This window comes from Moesziomyces antarcticus (genome assembly GCF_000747765.1).
Source record: "Moesziomyces antarcticus DNA, scaffold: scaffold_v10027, strain JCM 10317, whole genome shotgun sequence".
Lineage (NCBI taxonomy): Eukaryota > Fungi > Basidiomycota > Ustilaginomycetes > Ustilaginales > Ustilaginaceae > Moesziomyces > Moesziomyces antarcticus.
The window spans coordinates 1-13,101 of NW_014638983.1; the positions used below are offsets into that span (position 1 = coordinate 1).

General features: G+C 61.5%; 3 protein-coding genes across 3 annotated transcripts; 1 reads left to right on the plus strand and 2 right to left on the minus strand.

The window, feature by feature from the left end:
• Positions 1 to 945: 945 nt before the first annotated feature.
• On the minus strand, positions 946 to 10,320 carry PAN0_027d6164 (ataxia telangiectasia mutated; the record flags this gene model as incomplete). The annotated part of the gene is made up of 1 exon (XM_014798367.1): positions 946 to 10,320. The coding sequence occupies one exon, from the start codon at positions 10,318 to 10,320 to the stop codon at positions 946 to 948; it is 9,375 nt and encodes a 3,124-aa protein (XP_014653853.1).
• Positions 10,321 to 10,783: 463 nt separating this feature from the next.
• On the plus strand, positions 10,784 to 12,187 carry PAN0_027c6165 (prephenate dehydrogenase; the record flags this gene model as incomplete). The annotated part of the gene is made up of 1 exon (XM_014798368.1): positions 10,784 to 12,187. One exon carries the CDS (start codon positions 10,784 to 10,786, stop codon positions 12,185 to 12,187), a length of 1,404 nt encoding a protein of 467 aa, XP_014653854.1.
• Positions 12,188 to 12,254: 67 nt separating this feature from the next.
• Positions 12,255 to 12,881, minus strand: PAN0_027d6166 (uncharacterized protein; the record flags this gene model as incomplete). The annotated part of the gene is made up of 1 exon (XM_014798369.1): positions 12,255 to 12,881. The coding sequence occupies one exon, from the start codon at positions 12,879 to 12,881 to the stop codon at positions 12,255 to 12,257; it is 627 nt and encodes a 208-aa protein (XP_014653855.1).
• Between the last annotated feature and the right edge of the window lie 220 nt (positions 12,882 to 13,101).

The window sequence follows — 13,101 nt, forward strand, 5'->3', positions numbered from 1 at the left end:
CCCCCCCCCCCCCCCCCTTTCCTTTGCCCACAGCTAAGGCCATTGTGAGTCGAAGACGCCGTGAAGCGTACCTGCATGTCGAGACCTTCTTGCCGTCTGAGAGGCAAGCTCGAAAAGTCCCCGCAACAAGACGTCACCACCATGGCCTGCCAGCTGCTCCCCACCCCCGCTGTCTCGCCGCTCGAGCTTTATTTTTTTGAGACCTTCGCAATCCCCACACACCGTCGTTGGCATGCCGCTCCCCTTACTGCCGAGACATCGCTCGAGCTGTCTTAGCCAATCGATTGCAAAAGCATCTCGCTTCGCTTCCATTTCGGGTGTCGCTGGTGCGTGCAGAGTGAGATCTTCCGAACCCGGCGCTTCCCGCCATGGGCCAGACGCACCTCGATGCCGTTGGCGAGCTGTCGGCGAGCTGTCGGCGGCACTCGCTCGCGTGGCAGATCGGAAGCCAGGCTCGTGCAGATGAGCAAATGCATGCTGGTTGCACAAGAGAGCATCCCGCCTCAACTCCACGAACGCAGACGATCAAGAGCCGCCAGCACGCACTGCAAAGCCTCATCGACGCGCTTTGGGGTCTATGAGCTCCAGAAGTTCGACCCGGACATGCACCGGCTAAGCCCCTCTGTGAATAGATCTTACTGCAATCCCACTTTGCCCCGTTCAGGCCTTTGATATGATCGCATGTTGTGCGGCGCTGGTCATGGATTTGCGCCAACGATCGATTGTAGGCTTTGTGGCTGGCCTAACCACCGCACACATGCAATTGACGCCTCGACGACACAATTCCCCCGACTGACACCCTGGTTCGAGTGAATACGATAGTAGCGGCGTCGGCGACAAAGCATCATATCAGGGCTCACGGTACAAGCATCGCAGTCACGCACCAATCAAACTTACACAGAGGACATTCATTGTCGCTTACATCTTCGGTGGGCCAAAGAAACATCACAGCGCTGCCTGCCATCCATGAAAGATGGCCGACAGATTGCCCGCATCCATGGCCTGCTGGATCAGATCGTTGACCGTCGACTCGACGCTCAGGCTCGACGACAGCTTCGACATGACCGAGCTCACCGCGCGATCCGCGCTCAGCTCCGCCGTGTCCACCCCGGCGCCCACCCCGTCTCCCACCGCCACCATGGGCGTTGTCGAGCGCGACACTCTCGTCGCCGTCGAGCCCGAGCGATCCATGCTCGCCGCCACGCTCTCCTCCTCGGCCGCCGCCGCCGCCTCCTGCGCCCGCAGCACCTTGATCGGGTTCGACGTCCAGGCAAACAGCGGGTCGTGACGAAACACCTCGAGCACCGTCTTGATCGCATCCCCGTGCGCACGCAGCACCCGCAGCGTCTCCTCGCAGCACCGTCGGAACGTGCCCTCCACGCCGTGAACCCCCATGCCGTCCACCAGATCCCGCGTCAGTCGGAACGGCACCAGCTCCGGAATCGGCAGCAGCTTGCCTTGGTCGAACGCAACGCCAAAGTCGATGTGCACCAGCTCCCCGCTCGCCTGGTCCAGCAAGATGTTCGACACGTGTCGGTCGCCCAGTCCGAGCACATGTCCCACGATCGAGTTGGTGCTCACGCTCCGCGTATACCGCAGCCGCGTCGCGTACCAATCGCGCGGCATCCGCTGCGCATCGCTGAAAAAGTAGCGCATCGCAGGCTGCATCGCCTGGCACACGTCCAGAAACGCCTCCAGCTTGGCCTCGGCACGCATGGGCTGCGCGTCCCGCAGCTTGGCACGCGCCTGCGCCGGCGTAATGTCCTGCGGCCGGTACCGCGCATGCAGCTCGATCAGCACCTCGCCCAGCGGCAGCGTGTTGGTCACAAACTCGAGCAAGCCGCACTGAGGCCCCAGCGGCAGCACCGTGTACGTCCGAATCGCCAGCTTCCGCTCCCGCGTCCGTCGATCCGCCTCCAGCAGCCCGTTGACCATGCGAAACACCTGCTGCATCACCGCATCCTGCCGCAGATCGTCGTCGCGCTTGAATAGCTGCTTGTACCGCCGTCCATCGCTCCCGATACACTCGCTGATCTTGGGCAGATGGATGCCTCCCGCAGTCGTAAACGTCTCGCCGTACCGGACGATCGACACGAAGCTCTCGTACCGGCACGTCGCATCGATCTCGAGCCGCGCCGTCGCCACGGGTATATCCAGATCCCGCATACGCGCCAGGCGCAGCTCGCCCGACGGCGGCATCCGCAGCGCTCCTTTCTTGATCGAACCGCTGTTCTGAAAGTAGCGGTCCGCCCGTGAGGTGAGGTCAAACTCGGCCCACTCCACGTACGCCAGGCACAGCTCTTCGAACGTGCGGATGCGCTTGCCCAGCGACGAGCGCCGCTTAATGTGCGTCCAGATCTTCTCCGCCGCCGTCGACCGGAGCACGGGAGGAGACGCCGATTGTGAGGCGCCACCCTCGGGCACCGACAGCGTGCTTCTTGGGCTTGGCCGATGCGTTGCCGCAGCCTTGGCATCTGCGCCCGTCTTGATCAGCGCAAAGATGGCGTACAGGCAGTGGAACGGATGCTCCTGGCACATGCGCAGCAGCAGGCGCGACAGATTCGTCTGGAACGGCACCATGACGTCCGCTGCATCCGGCAGCTCCGTCAGCCGCGCCGACAGCTGGTGCATCAGCCCCACAAACTTGTGCGACGGGATCGATGGCAGGCAGGTCGACAGCAGCCGGTTGAGCTCCGCATCCGCCGCGTGCTCCAGCCACAACGATACCAGTCGTGGCACCGCATCGTCGTGCTCGTCCGACGTCGCCAACGCACGCGCGTACATGGCGACGCTTCGGCGCAGAAAGTGCGTGCGCGACGCCTCGAGCTCCATCAGCCTCGTCTCGTCCTGCAGCAGGATCTTTTCGGCCTGGCGCTGGAACTGAAGCAGCTTGGATCGTTCCGTCTTGGAGGTCGTTCGCTCGCACTCGCGTTGATTCTGTGCGATCTCCTCGCGGCGTCGGTCTGTGTACAGCCGCAGGCGCGTGATCTCGGCAAGGTCCGAGTCTCGATGGTGCTGCTCCGCAAATCTTGCCCACCTGTATGCTATCTCGGACTGTTCTGCTGCAGCTGGACTCGATTCGCCGTTCGAGCTCGAAGCTGCAGGAACAGCGGTCAGCTTCAATGCCGGCTCGAACAGACTGCGGTCGATCTCCCTCGGCTGTTGCGAGCGAGCAGTGGCACGCCACTGTGCTAGCAACGCCAGTAGCCGCGCCGCACGGCGCTTCTGAGACGACGACGAGCTTTGTGTGACGCCGATGCCATCGACAACCTGCGATAGCAGCTGAATGGCAGGCGAGTGTTCGTTCTGATCCCACAGCACCGCCGCAAACTCTTCCCGCGCGAGCTCCTCGCCGTCTCCCAGCGCGTCCTCGATCCGCTGTGCACGAGCGACCGCGTTGATGGCCTTCTGCAGCTTGCCGTGCTCGCGGGCGCGGCGACTCGAAGCCACCAGAAGCAGACGCTCCACTCGTGCCACATCTTCGACAGGCCCATCCAGCACATCACCGATCTGGTCCACGTGCATCCGCTGCCGTACGGCATGCAGCACCGACTGGCGCGTGTCGAGAACACGCTCGGTCAGCTCGAAGCGCTCCGACGCCTCGACTCGCACCCATTGGCTGCGCAGATGGGCGACCGCCTCCTCGGCGCCCATTGAGCTCGATGCCCTGCGCCAGTCTTTGATTTGACCGAGCGCAAGCAGATCGCCTTGGAGACTGCGCAGCGCCTTGGCGCTCTCGACCGAGGTCGAGCATAGCGCTTGCAGCTTCGATCGGAAGGCATGCGACAAAGGTGCGTCGACATCCTGCTCGGCACTCGCTTGGCGCAGCGTATGTAGCACGTCTTCCACGCTCGGTGCCTTGCCTTCCAGTGACTGCGATGCGAGAGGTAGATCCCACGATGTAGATGTAGAGGATCCGCCGAGATTCGGCGCCGAGGCGAAGCGGTCGTGCCCGGCGTCATTCAATCCGACATTCAATCCGATACCATCCACCAGTCGAGGGAATCCGAGATGTTGTAGGCTCTGACCGAGTGTGACTGCGGCTCGTCTGCGCTCTCCGTCGCTGGTGCAAGCTTCGTAGTCCGCTGCGTGATACTGGAACGCCCGTAACCACTGTCCCTCGTGATGCAGTCGCAAGAGCACCGAGTCGCGCACATCTCCGTCCGTGATGCCGTAGAAAGCGTCCGGGTCGTCGATGTTCATGTAGGCCTGGTGCAGCAACTGGTTGGCGCTGCGGATCGTCGTGGTCTCTGGCTTTCCAGTCGCGTTCTGAATGCCGTGCTCGAGGAAAAAGATGGCCGCGGTGAGCTGACCTGCTGCGATGCATCGGCTGGCAAGCAGGCTTGAGTCCACGCGGTACCAGAAGCAGACGTTATCCGGCTCCGACTGCACTGGACGGAAGGCGCGCAGAGCCAAGAGCGCCTGTACAATGATCTCGCTGCAGACAGGATCCGAGGTGGTGCGTCCGAGCACGGCTTCAAAGTGCTGCGCGATGACTGCACGCGTTGCAGCGAGTCCTTGGTCCCGCTGTGCTCGCGAGGGCGTCGCGCTCCCGCCGCTTCGTCTCCGGTTTTCGGTAGCAATCGCAGAGGATCCCTGTGCCGCATCGTCCGCCGTGAAGCACAGAAGCAAGATGGGAAAGAGAGCGTGGGCCGCTTCTGCATTCGCCTCTACCAGGCGTCGCGCGGGACGGAAGAGAGCCAAATGCGGCATCGAAGCAACCAGGTCGCATAGGATGGCAGCCATACGGCAGAGCCACTTGTCTGCCGAGCTTGCAATGTCGACGAGCTCTGCGAACATAACATCGTGTGCATCTACGGAGCGAGGCGCAGTCAGAGGCGGGCCGAGGCCAGGGCGGACGCGGCTGAGCTCTTGTTTCGCTGCAGCTGACATTTTGGCAGGATGCACCTCGGCGAGTGGCTCGTCCAGAACGGCTGCCATATCTCGCAGCGCCTCGTATGCTTGGTAGCCCTGTTCGATCGGTAGATCCTGGGCCAGTTGATGGACGGTAAGGATCGCTGCGGCAGACAAACTCCGAATGTGGCTGGTGTCCGCCGCTTCCAAAAAGTCTTCCACCGCCCGCGCGTTCCATTTGCCACCGAGTCTTCGCGCTTCTCGGTGCAGACAGGCAGCCTCCTGCACGCCGACGATCGCGGTAAAGATGTCGTTGATGACGTCGCCGAGAGGATCCCCGGCCTGACCGACTCGTTGGCGTGAAGCATCTGCTGCTCGCTCCAGCAGCTTCCACGCCGGGCCGTTGCAGAATGCAGCCAGCTGAGGCTTTTCGGCCCGGGTCAGCACGGACCGGATGCGCAGCAGCGACGGCAGCCGAGGTGACAGCGTCGGGCAAGCCTCGAGAGCGTAGGTCAGCGTGCCGATATCGACGAGGCTCTCGACGGCAGTGTGCTCGGTGTTGGCCAAATCGACTGGCCATAGAAGCACGACAGCAGATGTGGCCACTGGCGAAGACCGTGCTAGGGCGTTGGCCGCCTCAAGCAACCAGGCACCGGACGCCGGCGAAGCGACGAGGCGTTCTGCTAGCTGCTGCGACCAGGCGACGATGCACGACACAAGTGATTCAGGCGCTTTGGTTGCCAGGCAGGAGGCGGTGCAGGCATAGACGAGTAGCGGGCGGAATTCGTCGTGCAGCTGGGGCTGCTCGAGCAATCGCTCGATGCTGCGAATCAGCAGCTGGTTGTTGAGCGCATCTTTCCAAAAGGCGTCGCCGCACATGGCGATGTAAATCCGCAGCGCTGCACACATGCGCACCTGGTCGTTGACAAAGCGCGAGGTGGAGATGTGGTAGAACATGTGGCGCAACACGTTGTACACCGTCTGGGGGGCGAAAGCGGCGATTCCAAGTTGGGGTAAGGCGGCGAGCGCCGTGTAAAGCACGGCGGCCGAGAAGAAGGGGCGGCTGGGTTCGTGGCAGCTCGCAGCGCCATCGTTTTTCGTTGGTGTCAGCGCGTCGACCGTCTTGGCGCACTTGTCATCGAGGGGAGCTATCGCTTCGAGGATGGATGCGCGGCTTTCTGCGAGCGTCGCTCCCGGTTGGTAGAATAGCAGCAGCAAGGTCGAGATGGTCAGATCGTCGGCCTGTACGATCATCTCTCGCAAGGCTGCAGCGTCGTCCCCTTCGACAACACCGAGCGAGGCCAGATCACGCAGGGTCCGCTCGCAGATCGCAGCGGTGTTGGAAGAGGTGCCTTGCTCCGCCTGCGCCGCGAATCCAATGTAGGCAGCAGTGAGGAAGGGAAGGCATTCTTGCAGACCTTGTTGGCGATTGCGACGGGTGAGTTGGACGAGGGCGCCGAATTGAGTGCGGCCGTCGGCCGTTTGTGTTGCCAGAAGCATGCTTCCGCAGGCTGCAAAAGTCGCTTCGAGGCAGACGCGTTTGCTCGCGTAGCCGAGAACCTTCCAAGGCAACTGGAGCGGATCGTACCCGTTGGTAGCCAAGCCCCATGTGATCTGGCCTGCAAACGCCTGGTAGCAGCTGGAGGCGTCTGGAAAGCCAAGGCGTGCGGCCAACTTGGCAAAAAGCTCCTGGACTGTGCTGGAAAGCATGCCCGTGGCCAAGACAATCTCCAAAAGATAAAAGATCGAGGATCTTCGTACCGATGAGCTGGCGATCGCCGCGTTACAGAGGCTGAGTGCCCGGGTCAAGATGAGTCGTGGCTGAGTCGAGTCGCTGGGGAGGCCATCTCGGAAGATCGTGTAGAGCTCGTCGAGATCGGCTTGGGAGCCGGTAAATGTCGAGACGACCGAGGTGGCGATGGGAGAACCGAGCGCGCGGACACGTACATCTGGATCCGCGTGAAGCTTGAGTAGCGCGGTGACGGGGGAAGCACTTGGGGCTCGAGCGGTACCGGACCGAAGAAGACGTCCGTCGGGATCGAGACGCAGACGCTCGGCGAGGAAGTCGGCACAGGCCAGCTGCACCTCCCACGGCGTTGGCCACTTTGTACGGCCGATCTGGTCTGCAAAGAAAGCCGAGAGCTTCTGCACTTTGTCGAAGAGGTCGGATTGCTCGTCGAGTTCGCCAAGCAGCAGAGGCATGACGCAAGAGACGGCGCGGATGGTGGCAAGCCTTGCGGCTTGATGGCGCGCAAAGCGATACGAGGCGAGCAGCTCGGTGCCGAGGCGGTCCAAAGCGTCATTGACGTCGCGATGGCTCATCCAGAGCGTGCCGTCGCGGAACGAGTCGAAGAGCACGGGCGCGAGCGCGACGATGCCCTGGACCGAGCAATCGAAGAAGGACGACACCACGAGCTCCTGGTGACGCGCATCGGCTGCACCGGTCACGATACGCGGCACGGCCAAGAGCAGGCGCACGGTCGAGCGGATGACCACCTCGATGGAAGCGGATGAGCCGAGGTGGGCTGCTGCTGTGGCATTTACGAAGGTGGAGGAACTGCTTTCCGGCACGTCGTCAAAGACATCCCCAGAGCCGACAGCGACTTGGGACGACGGTTCGGCCTCGGCTTCGTCGTCGCCAAAGAGCGTGGTCTCAAACAGCTTGGCACAGCTCGCGAGCACGGTATCCAGCATGTTCGCATCGCGGATGGCCTTCCAAATGCGTCGCGATGATTCGTCAAGGGCAGGAAGTCCGGATCGAGGTTGTTCTGGCTGCTCTTTGGCGAGCAGACGGGCCGCTATCCCGCTGCTGGGACCGAAATCGACGAGTAGATTAGTCTTTGTCGAGCTATCCGAGATTGCGGAAGCTGCTGGCAACAGGAGCGTGAGCTGCTCGATTGCGAGAGCGTAACCACCGCTGCGCACGGCATCCACGCTGGATGCAATAGCGAGGATCCTGACGATGATCTGGCAGCAGCTTCGAATGCTGGACGTGCGATGGGAGCCGGATTGACTTGTGGATTTCGTGCCAACGTCGAGCGCCAAGATGGCCAGATGCAGCGCTGTGATGGCTGCATGGCCTGTCAAGGATGCTGCGCCATTTGTATCGGCAGTCAAATCTTGCAAGGCAGTGAGGCAGGCGTCGACATTCCTGTCCAGCACGACGGTCATTCGATGCAGAGCCTCGGCAGACATGAGGGCAGGGTTGGCCGCTGTCACCTCGGTTTGGAGCGTGGTATCCGCAAGACTTGCAAGTGCGATGGTGGAACGAAGGACAAGGTTGCGCAGTGGCTGCAGCCTTGCGCGCCGTTGTGCCGAAGCGAAAGCGGCGCCAGGATTGGAGCCGAAGGCGTCCAGAGGAGCTCGTGACGAGGATTGCGGATGGCTCTCTGCAACGATGCAATCGACGAGGCGGATGAGATCGTCATAGGGGACAAAAGGACCGTTGGATGCCGAGGATGATATTGTTGCTGCTGGGGAGTAGGTGCTGGCGAGCCATGCACCGATTTTGGCTCTGGGGTCGAGCAGATGAAAGGCGCGGTTCGAGGTGGTGTGACGCAAAAGGAGTGCCATGAGATGGCAGACGCTATCACAGACCATCGGCGGGCCTTGCAGGTCGACATCGGCGAGCAAGCGAGCGATCTCTGGCTGAAGCTTGGAATCTGGTAGCGCGGAGCTTGCGAGCAGGACACTGAGCAGGTAGGCGGCAGCGCGAGAGGTGGCTGGCAGCTGTAGCTTGCGCGCTGCGATGACCCAGGCTTGGGTGGCAGAGGACAGTCTCGAGGCATCGTCGGCATTGTCCGAGTGCATGAGCAGGATAGAGGCCAATGCGAGCAAGCTCCAAGAGACCGTGGCGGTGTCCGTATCGGCTATCACGGCGAGCAAGCATTTTTGGAGGTGGTCGATGGCGATGGGAGTGAGGAGATGTGGCTTGCAGAGCACGAGGAAGGTGAGAAGCTGCACGGCAGATAGACGCGCAGCTGGACTGGATGGCGCCGAGGCATCAGTATGTGAGAGCATGCCTATGAGAGGAAGGAGACCCTGGGCTTCCGATGACAGTCCGGTTGGCTGGTGTGAACTGAGCCTGGATCGCTTTTGCGGGCTGGAGGTAGGAGTCGTGCGTCTGCGCTTGGCGGGCGAGGAGGAGGCCTGGGTAGAAGGGCCGGCAGCGTGTTCGTCGAGATTGGATGTGGCAGGGCGATCGGAACGGTCGATGGGCTGACGTGCTATTGTGGTGAGAGCGTCGATGAGGTCGACGTGGAGGCCGATTCGGCACCATGCGAGTGCATCTCTGTCGGAAGATGTGGGGCTGAGGCTGAAAGCGGCATTGATCACGGCGATGTCGCGATGAACGGGCTGTGGGTGTTGAGGCCAGCGAAGAAGAAGGGCGTCCATGTGGAGCGGCTCGAGGGCCCAGCGACTGTCTGGATCGTTGAGGAGCGTATCGTGGATAGCTTGCAAAAAGGCGATGGCGTCGTCGGATGGCAATGCGTGATGTTGTGATGATGCGGCGTCTGGACGTGCGAGTGCGCAGGAGGCGATGGGGTCGGTGACCATGCGGAAGACGAGGAGAAGCTGTGCCTTGAGAAGCTGATTTTTGGTCTTCCAGAGATTGAGGAGGATATTGCGCACGGCGAGGGTGGCCAGGACGACTTGGGAGGTATGATTGAGTTCGAGATGCTCGAGCAAGACGACGAGGCCGGTGAGGGTGGGAAGGTGGGCGGACGACTCGGATGGATAGGCAAGCAGGAAACGCACGTAGTCGGCGAGAAGCGGCAAGCCGTAGCCTTGTGCGCCGAGGAGAGGTGCGACACTGCTGGATATGAGGTGGCTCAGGCACTCTGCCGTGACAGCATGCTCGAGGCTGAGGCCGCGCCGTTGCAGAGGAGGTTGTTGGGCAGACGGGGCGGATGCGAGCCACTGTTGCGCATCTGCAGGAGTGGTAGGGTCAGAGCCGAGCTCGCGTGTGAGCAGAATGTCGAAGCACAGTGAAGCCACAGCGGACCAATCTTCGGGGTCGAGGTGGTCGACGTGATGCGGATGTCGAAGGATGGTGCAGAGGGCGGCGATGTAGGCAGGTGCGATGGGCTGGAGGAGAGTGCCGCGGTGATTGAGCATCTGGTGGATGTGGATGACGAGCGCCTTGACCACTTTGCGAGTGAGCAGCGAGGCAGACTTGTCGACGAGGGAGCGAAGCGTCTGGGCGGAGCGTTGGAGCCGTGCAAGTGCGGTGGGCTGTGCATCGACAAAGGATCCCTTGCGTATGCATGCTGTCTTTTCTGCGAGGACGCAGACGAAGAGCGACTGGAAGGTCTTGAGCCACGCTCGGCCGTCGCGCTTCGGGTCGAGGTTGCGCGCATTCTCGGCGTCGGCAAAGATGTGGTCGATGGCTTCGAGTCCTTGTTGACGATCCTTGACCTTGTCGCTGCGGATCTGTTCGAGTGCCTCCTGGAGGGAGAAAGCCATGTTGGCGCAGCCGACCGTGATGAAGCGGGAGAGGTGGATGTGGCTAGGAGGAAGCCATGTTTGGTGTGATTGGAAGAAGAGACGCAGCCGATGCGAGCCCAGGTCAGCCACGGATCGACCCGAGTGTGACGATGAAATGAAAGCGGATCAGCCGGTGATGGTCACTTCTTCTTAACTGTTGTTCTGTCACAATCACATCCGACTGAGCTTCGTCAGGGTCCAAAAGGCGCTTCACTCGGCAGCAGCCAGCAGCAGTCGGCCGCAGCACTAGCGCACGGTGTTGGTCTCGCAGGTCTCGCAGGTCTCGCGACTCGGCCCCTCCGCCTCCACCTCTTCTTTTCAGAGTCACGCCTAAATCCAACTTTGGACGCGGGAAGCCAACAAAAGTGCAGCAGCCCCAATCAAGCTGTCGGCCGGACCACCATCATCTCTCCCACTCTATCCCCCCCCAACAATCCTCACCATGGGCTCCACATCCGAAATGGACACTGTCGAGATCGGCATCATCGGCATGGGTGACATGGGCCGCCTCTATGCCACCAAGATGCGAGACGCAGGATGGACCAAGGTCAACGTCTGCGACCGCCCAGAAAACTACGACAAGCTCCGCACAGAGCTCCAAGGCTCTGGGCTCAACGTCCTCCGCGACGGACACCTCGTCTCGCGGCGAAGCGACTACATCATCTACTCGGTCGAAGCTGCCTACATCGATGCCGTCGTAGCGCAGTACGGATCCTCGACCAAGATCGGCGCCATCGTCGCCGGCCAGACGTCGGTAAAGGCGCCAGAGAAGGAGGCCTTCGAAAAGCACCTGCCCAACGACACCTACATCATCTCGTGCCACTCCATGCACGGTCCCAAAGTCGACCCTACCGGTCAACCGCTCATCCTCATCCAGCACCGGGCGCCCGACGAAAAGCTTCGTCTCGTCGAGCGCATCATGGCGTGTTTCAAATCCAACTTTGTCTACCTCACCTACGAGGAGCACGACACCGTCACCGCCAACACCCAAGCCGTCACACACGCCGCCTTCCTCTCCATGGGCACCGCCTGGAGCTGCTCCAACCAGTACCCCTGGGAGTCGGAACGCTACCCGGGCGGCATCGAGACGGTCAAGATTAACATCTGCCTGCGCATCTACTCGGCCAAATGGCACGTCTACGCCGGACTTGCGCTGCTCAATCCGGCTGCCAAGACGCAGGTCACACAGTTTGCACAGAGCTGCACCATGCTCTTCAAGCTCATGGTGGCCGAGCGCGAGGACGAGCTGATGCAGCGCGTCTTTGCCGCCCGCCGCAAGGTGTTTGGCTGGGAGAACGAAGAAGAAAGCAACAGCGTCATCTCGCGCACGGGTGCCAAGGAGGAACGCAAACCCATCCTCATGAGCGACAAGCTGCTCGATCGATTCCACATGGCCGCACGCAAAGCCGTCTCCTCCACAACATCCGACTCGGCGCAAGCGACGACAGAGGAGGCAAAGGCAGCCGCGGCAGCCACACCGCCCAACTCGCATCTGTCGCTGCTCGCTATCGTCGACTGCTGGAGCGAGCTGGGCATCAACCCTTACGACCACCTCGATCTGGCCGCCACGCCCATCTTCCGGATCTGGATCGGCGTATGCGAGTACCTCTTTCGCTCGCCCGAGCGGCTGCGACAAGCGTGCCACGCCGCCGCGCGCGACCACAGCTTCCGCGCCGACGACACCGAGTTCGTCATCGCCTCGCGCGGATGGGCCCAGGCGGTGCAGTTTGGCAACTTTGACAGCTACCAGCGCCGCTTCGAAGAGACGCGCCGCTTCTTTGAACATCGCTTCCAAGAAGCAGGTGCCGTGGGCGCAGAGATGCTCAAGGTCGTACTGGCGAATTGAGCCCAGAGCTGATCTAGGAATGGCAGTCAAACCTGTTTGAATGGATTGCGAGTGCCTAGTGGTGCTTTCATTTAATCTTGTCGAGTGGACGATTGAAGCCGCCCTTTCGGTTCATGTACTGTCTCCACGTGCGTTCCTTTTTGACCTGCGCCGCTCCGGCAGCGTTGCCGTCGACTTTTTTGCCCTTGGTGGTGCCGAATCCGCCAAAGCCCATCATTGCCGCCATTGCATCTGCATCTGCATCCGCATCCTCTTCAGCCTCACCTTCCCCTTCGGTCTCCTTTTCCTTTGGTTCAGCTGGCGGTTTCAGTGGTTGAGGTGTGGATGGTGGGGACAGGCTTCTGCGGCTGGTCGATGGAGGGTCACGCACTCTACGATCTCGCTCGTCGTTGTAAGCGGGGGGACGGGGACGTGGTGGTTCATGTCGCGGATCATCGCGATCGCGGTCGCGGGGGCGAGGTCGGTCGTCGTGGTGGTATCGATCAGTGTCGCGATTTCGCACGCGGTAGTCGTCACGATCGTCTCGTCTCCAGTCACGATCATCGCGCTCGTCTCGTCGCCAATCGCGCTCATCGCGGCGCGTGCGGGATGGACTGGGACTCCGTCGTCTGCGCGAGGAGCTCGGTTCGTCACGGTACGATCGTGGTGCATCTGCGTATGGACGCGGAGCAGGAGGCGCACGTCGACCACTCATACTTGCGCCAACGAAGGGAATAGATGGTATCAAGACCGAAAGCGTAAAGCTGAGCTGCAGGGGGATGAAGGGTCCAAAAGGTCGAGAGAGTCAGGTGGAGGTGCAGTTTTCTCGCGCGAGACAATTTTTCCAATCCACTAATGTTAGAATTCGCCCCGCCAACGGATCCGAGCGCGATCAACGATATCCACCGTTGCTCACCTGCATCGTCTCTCTCCAA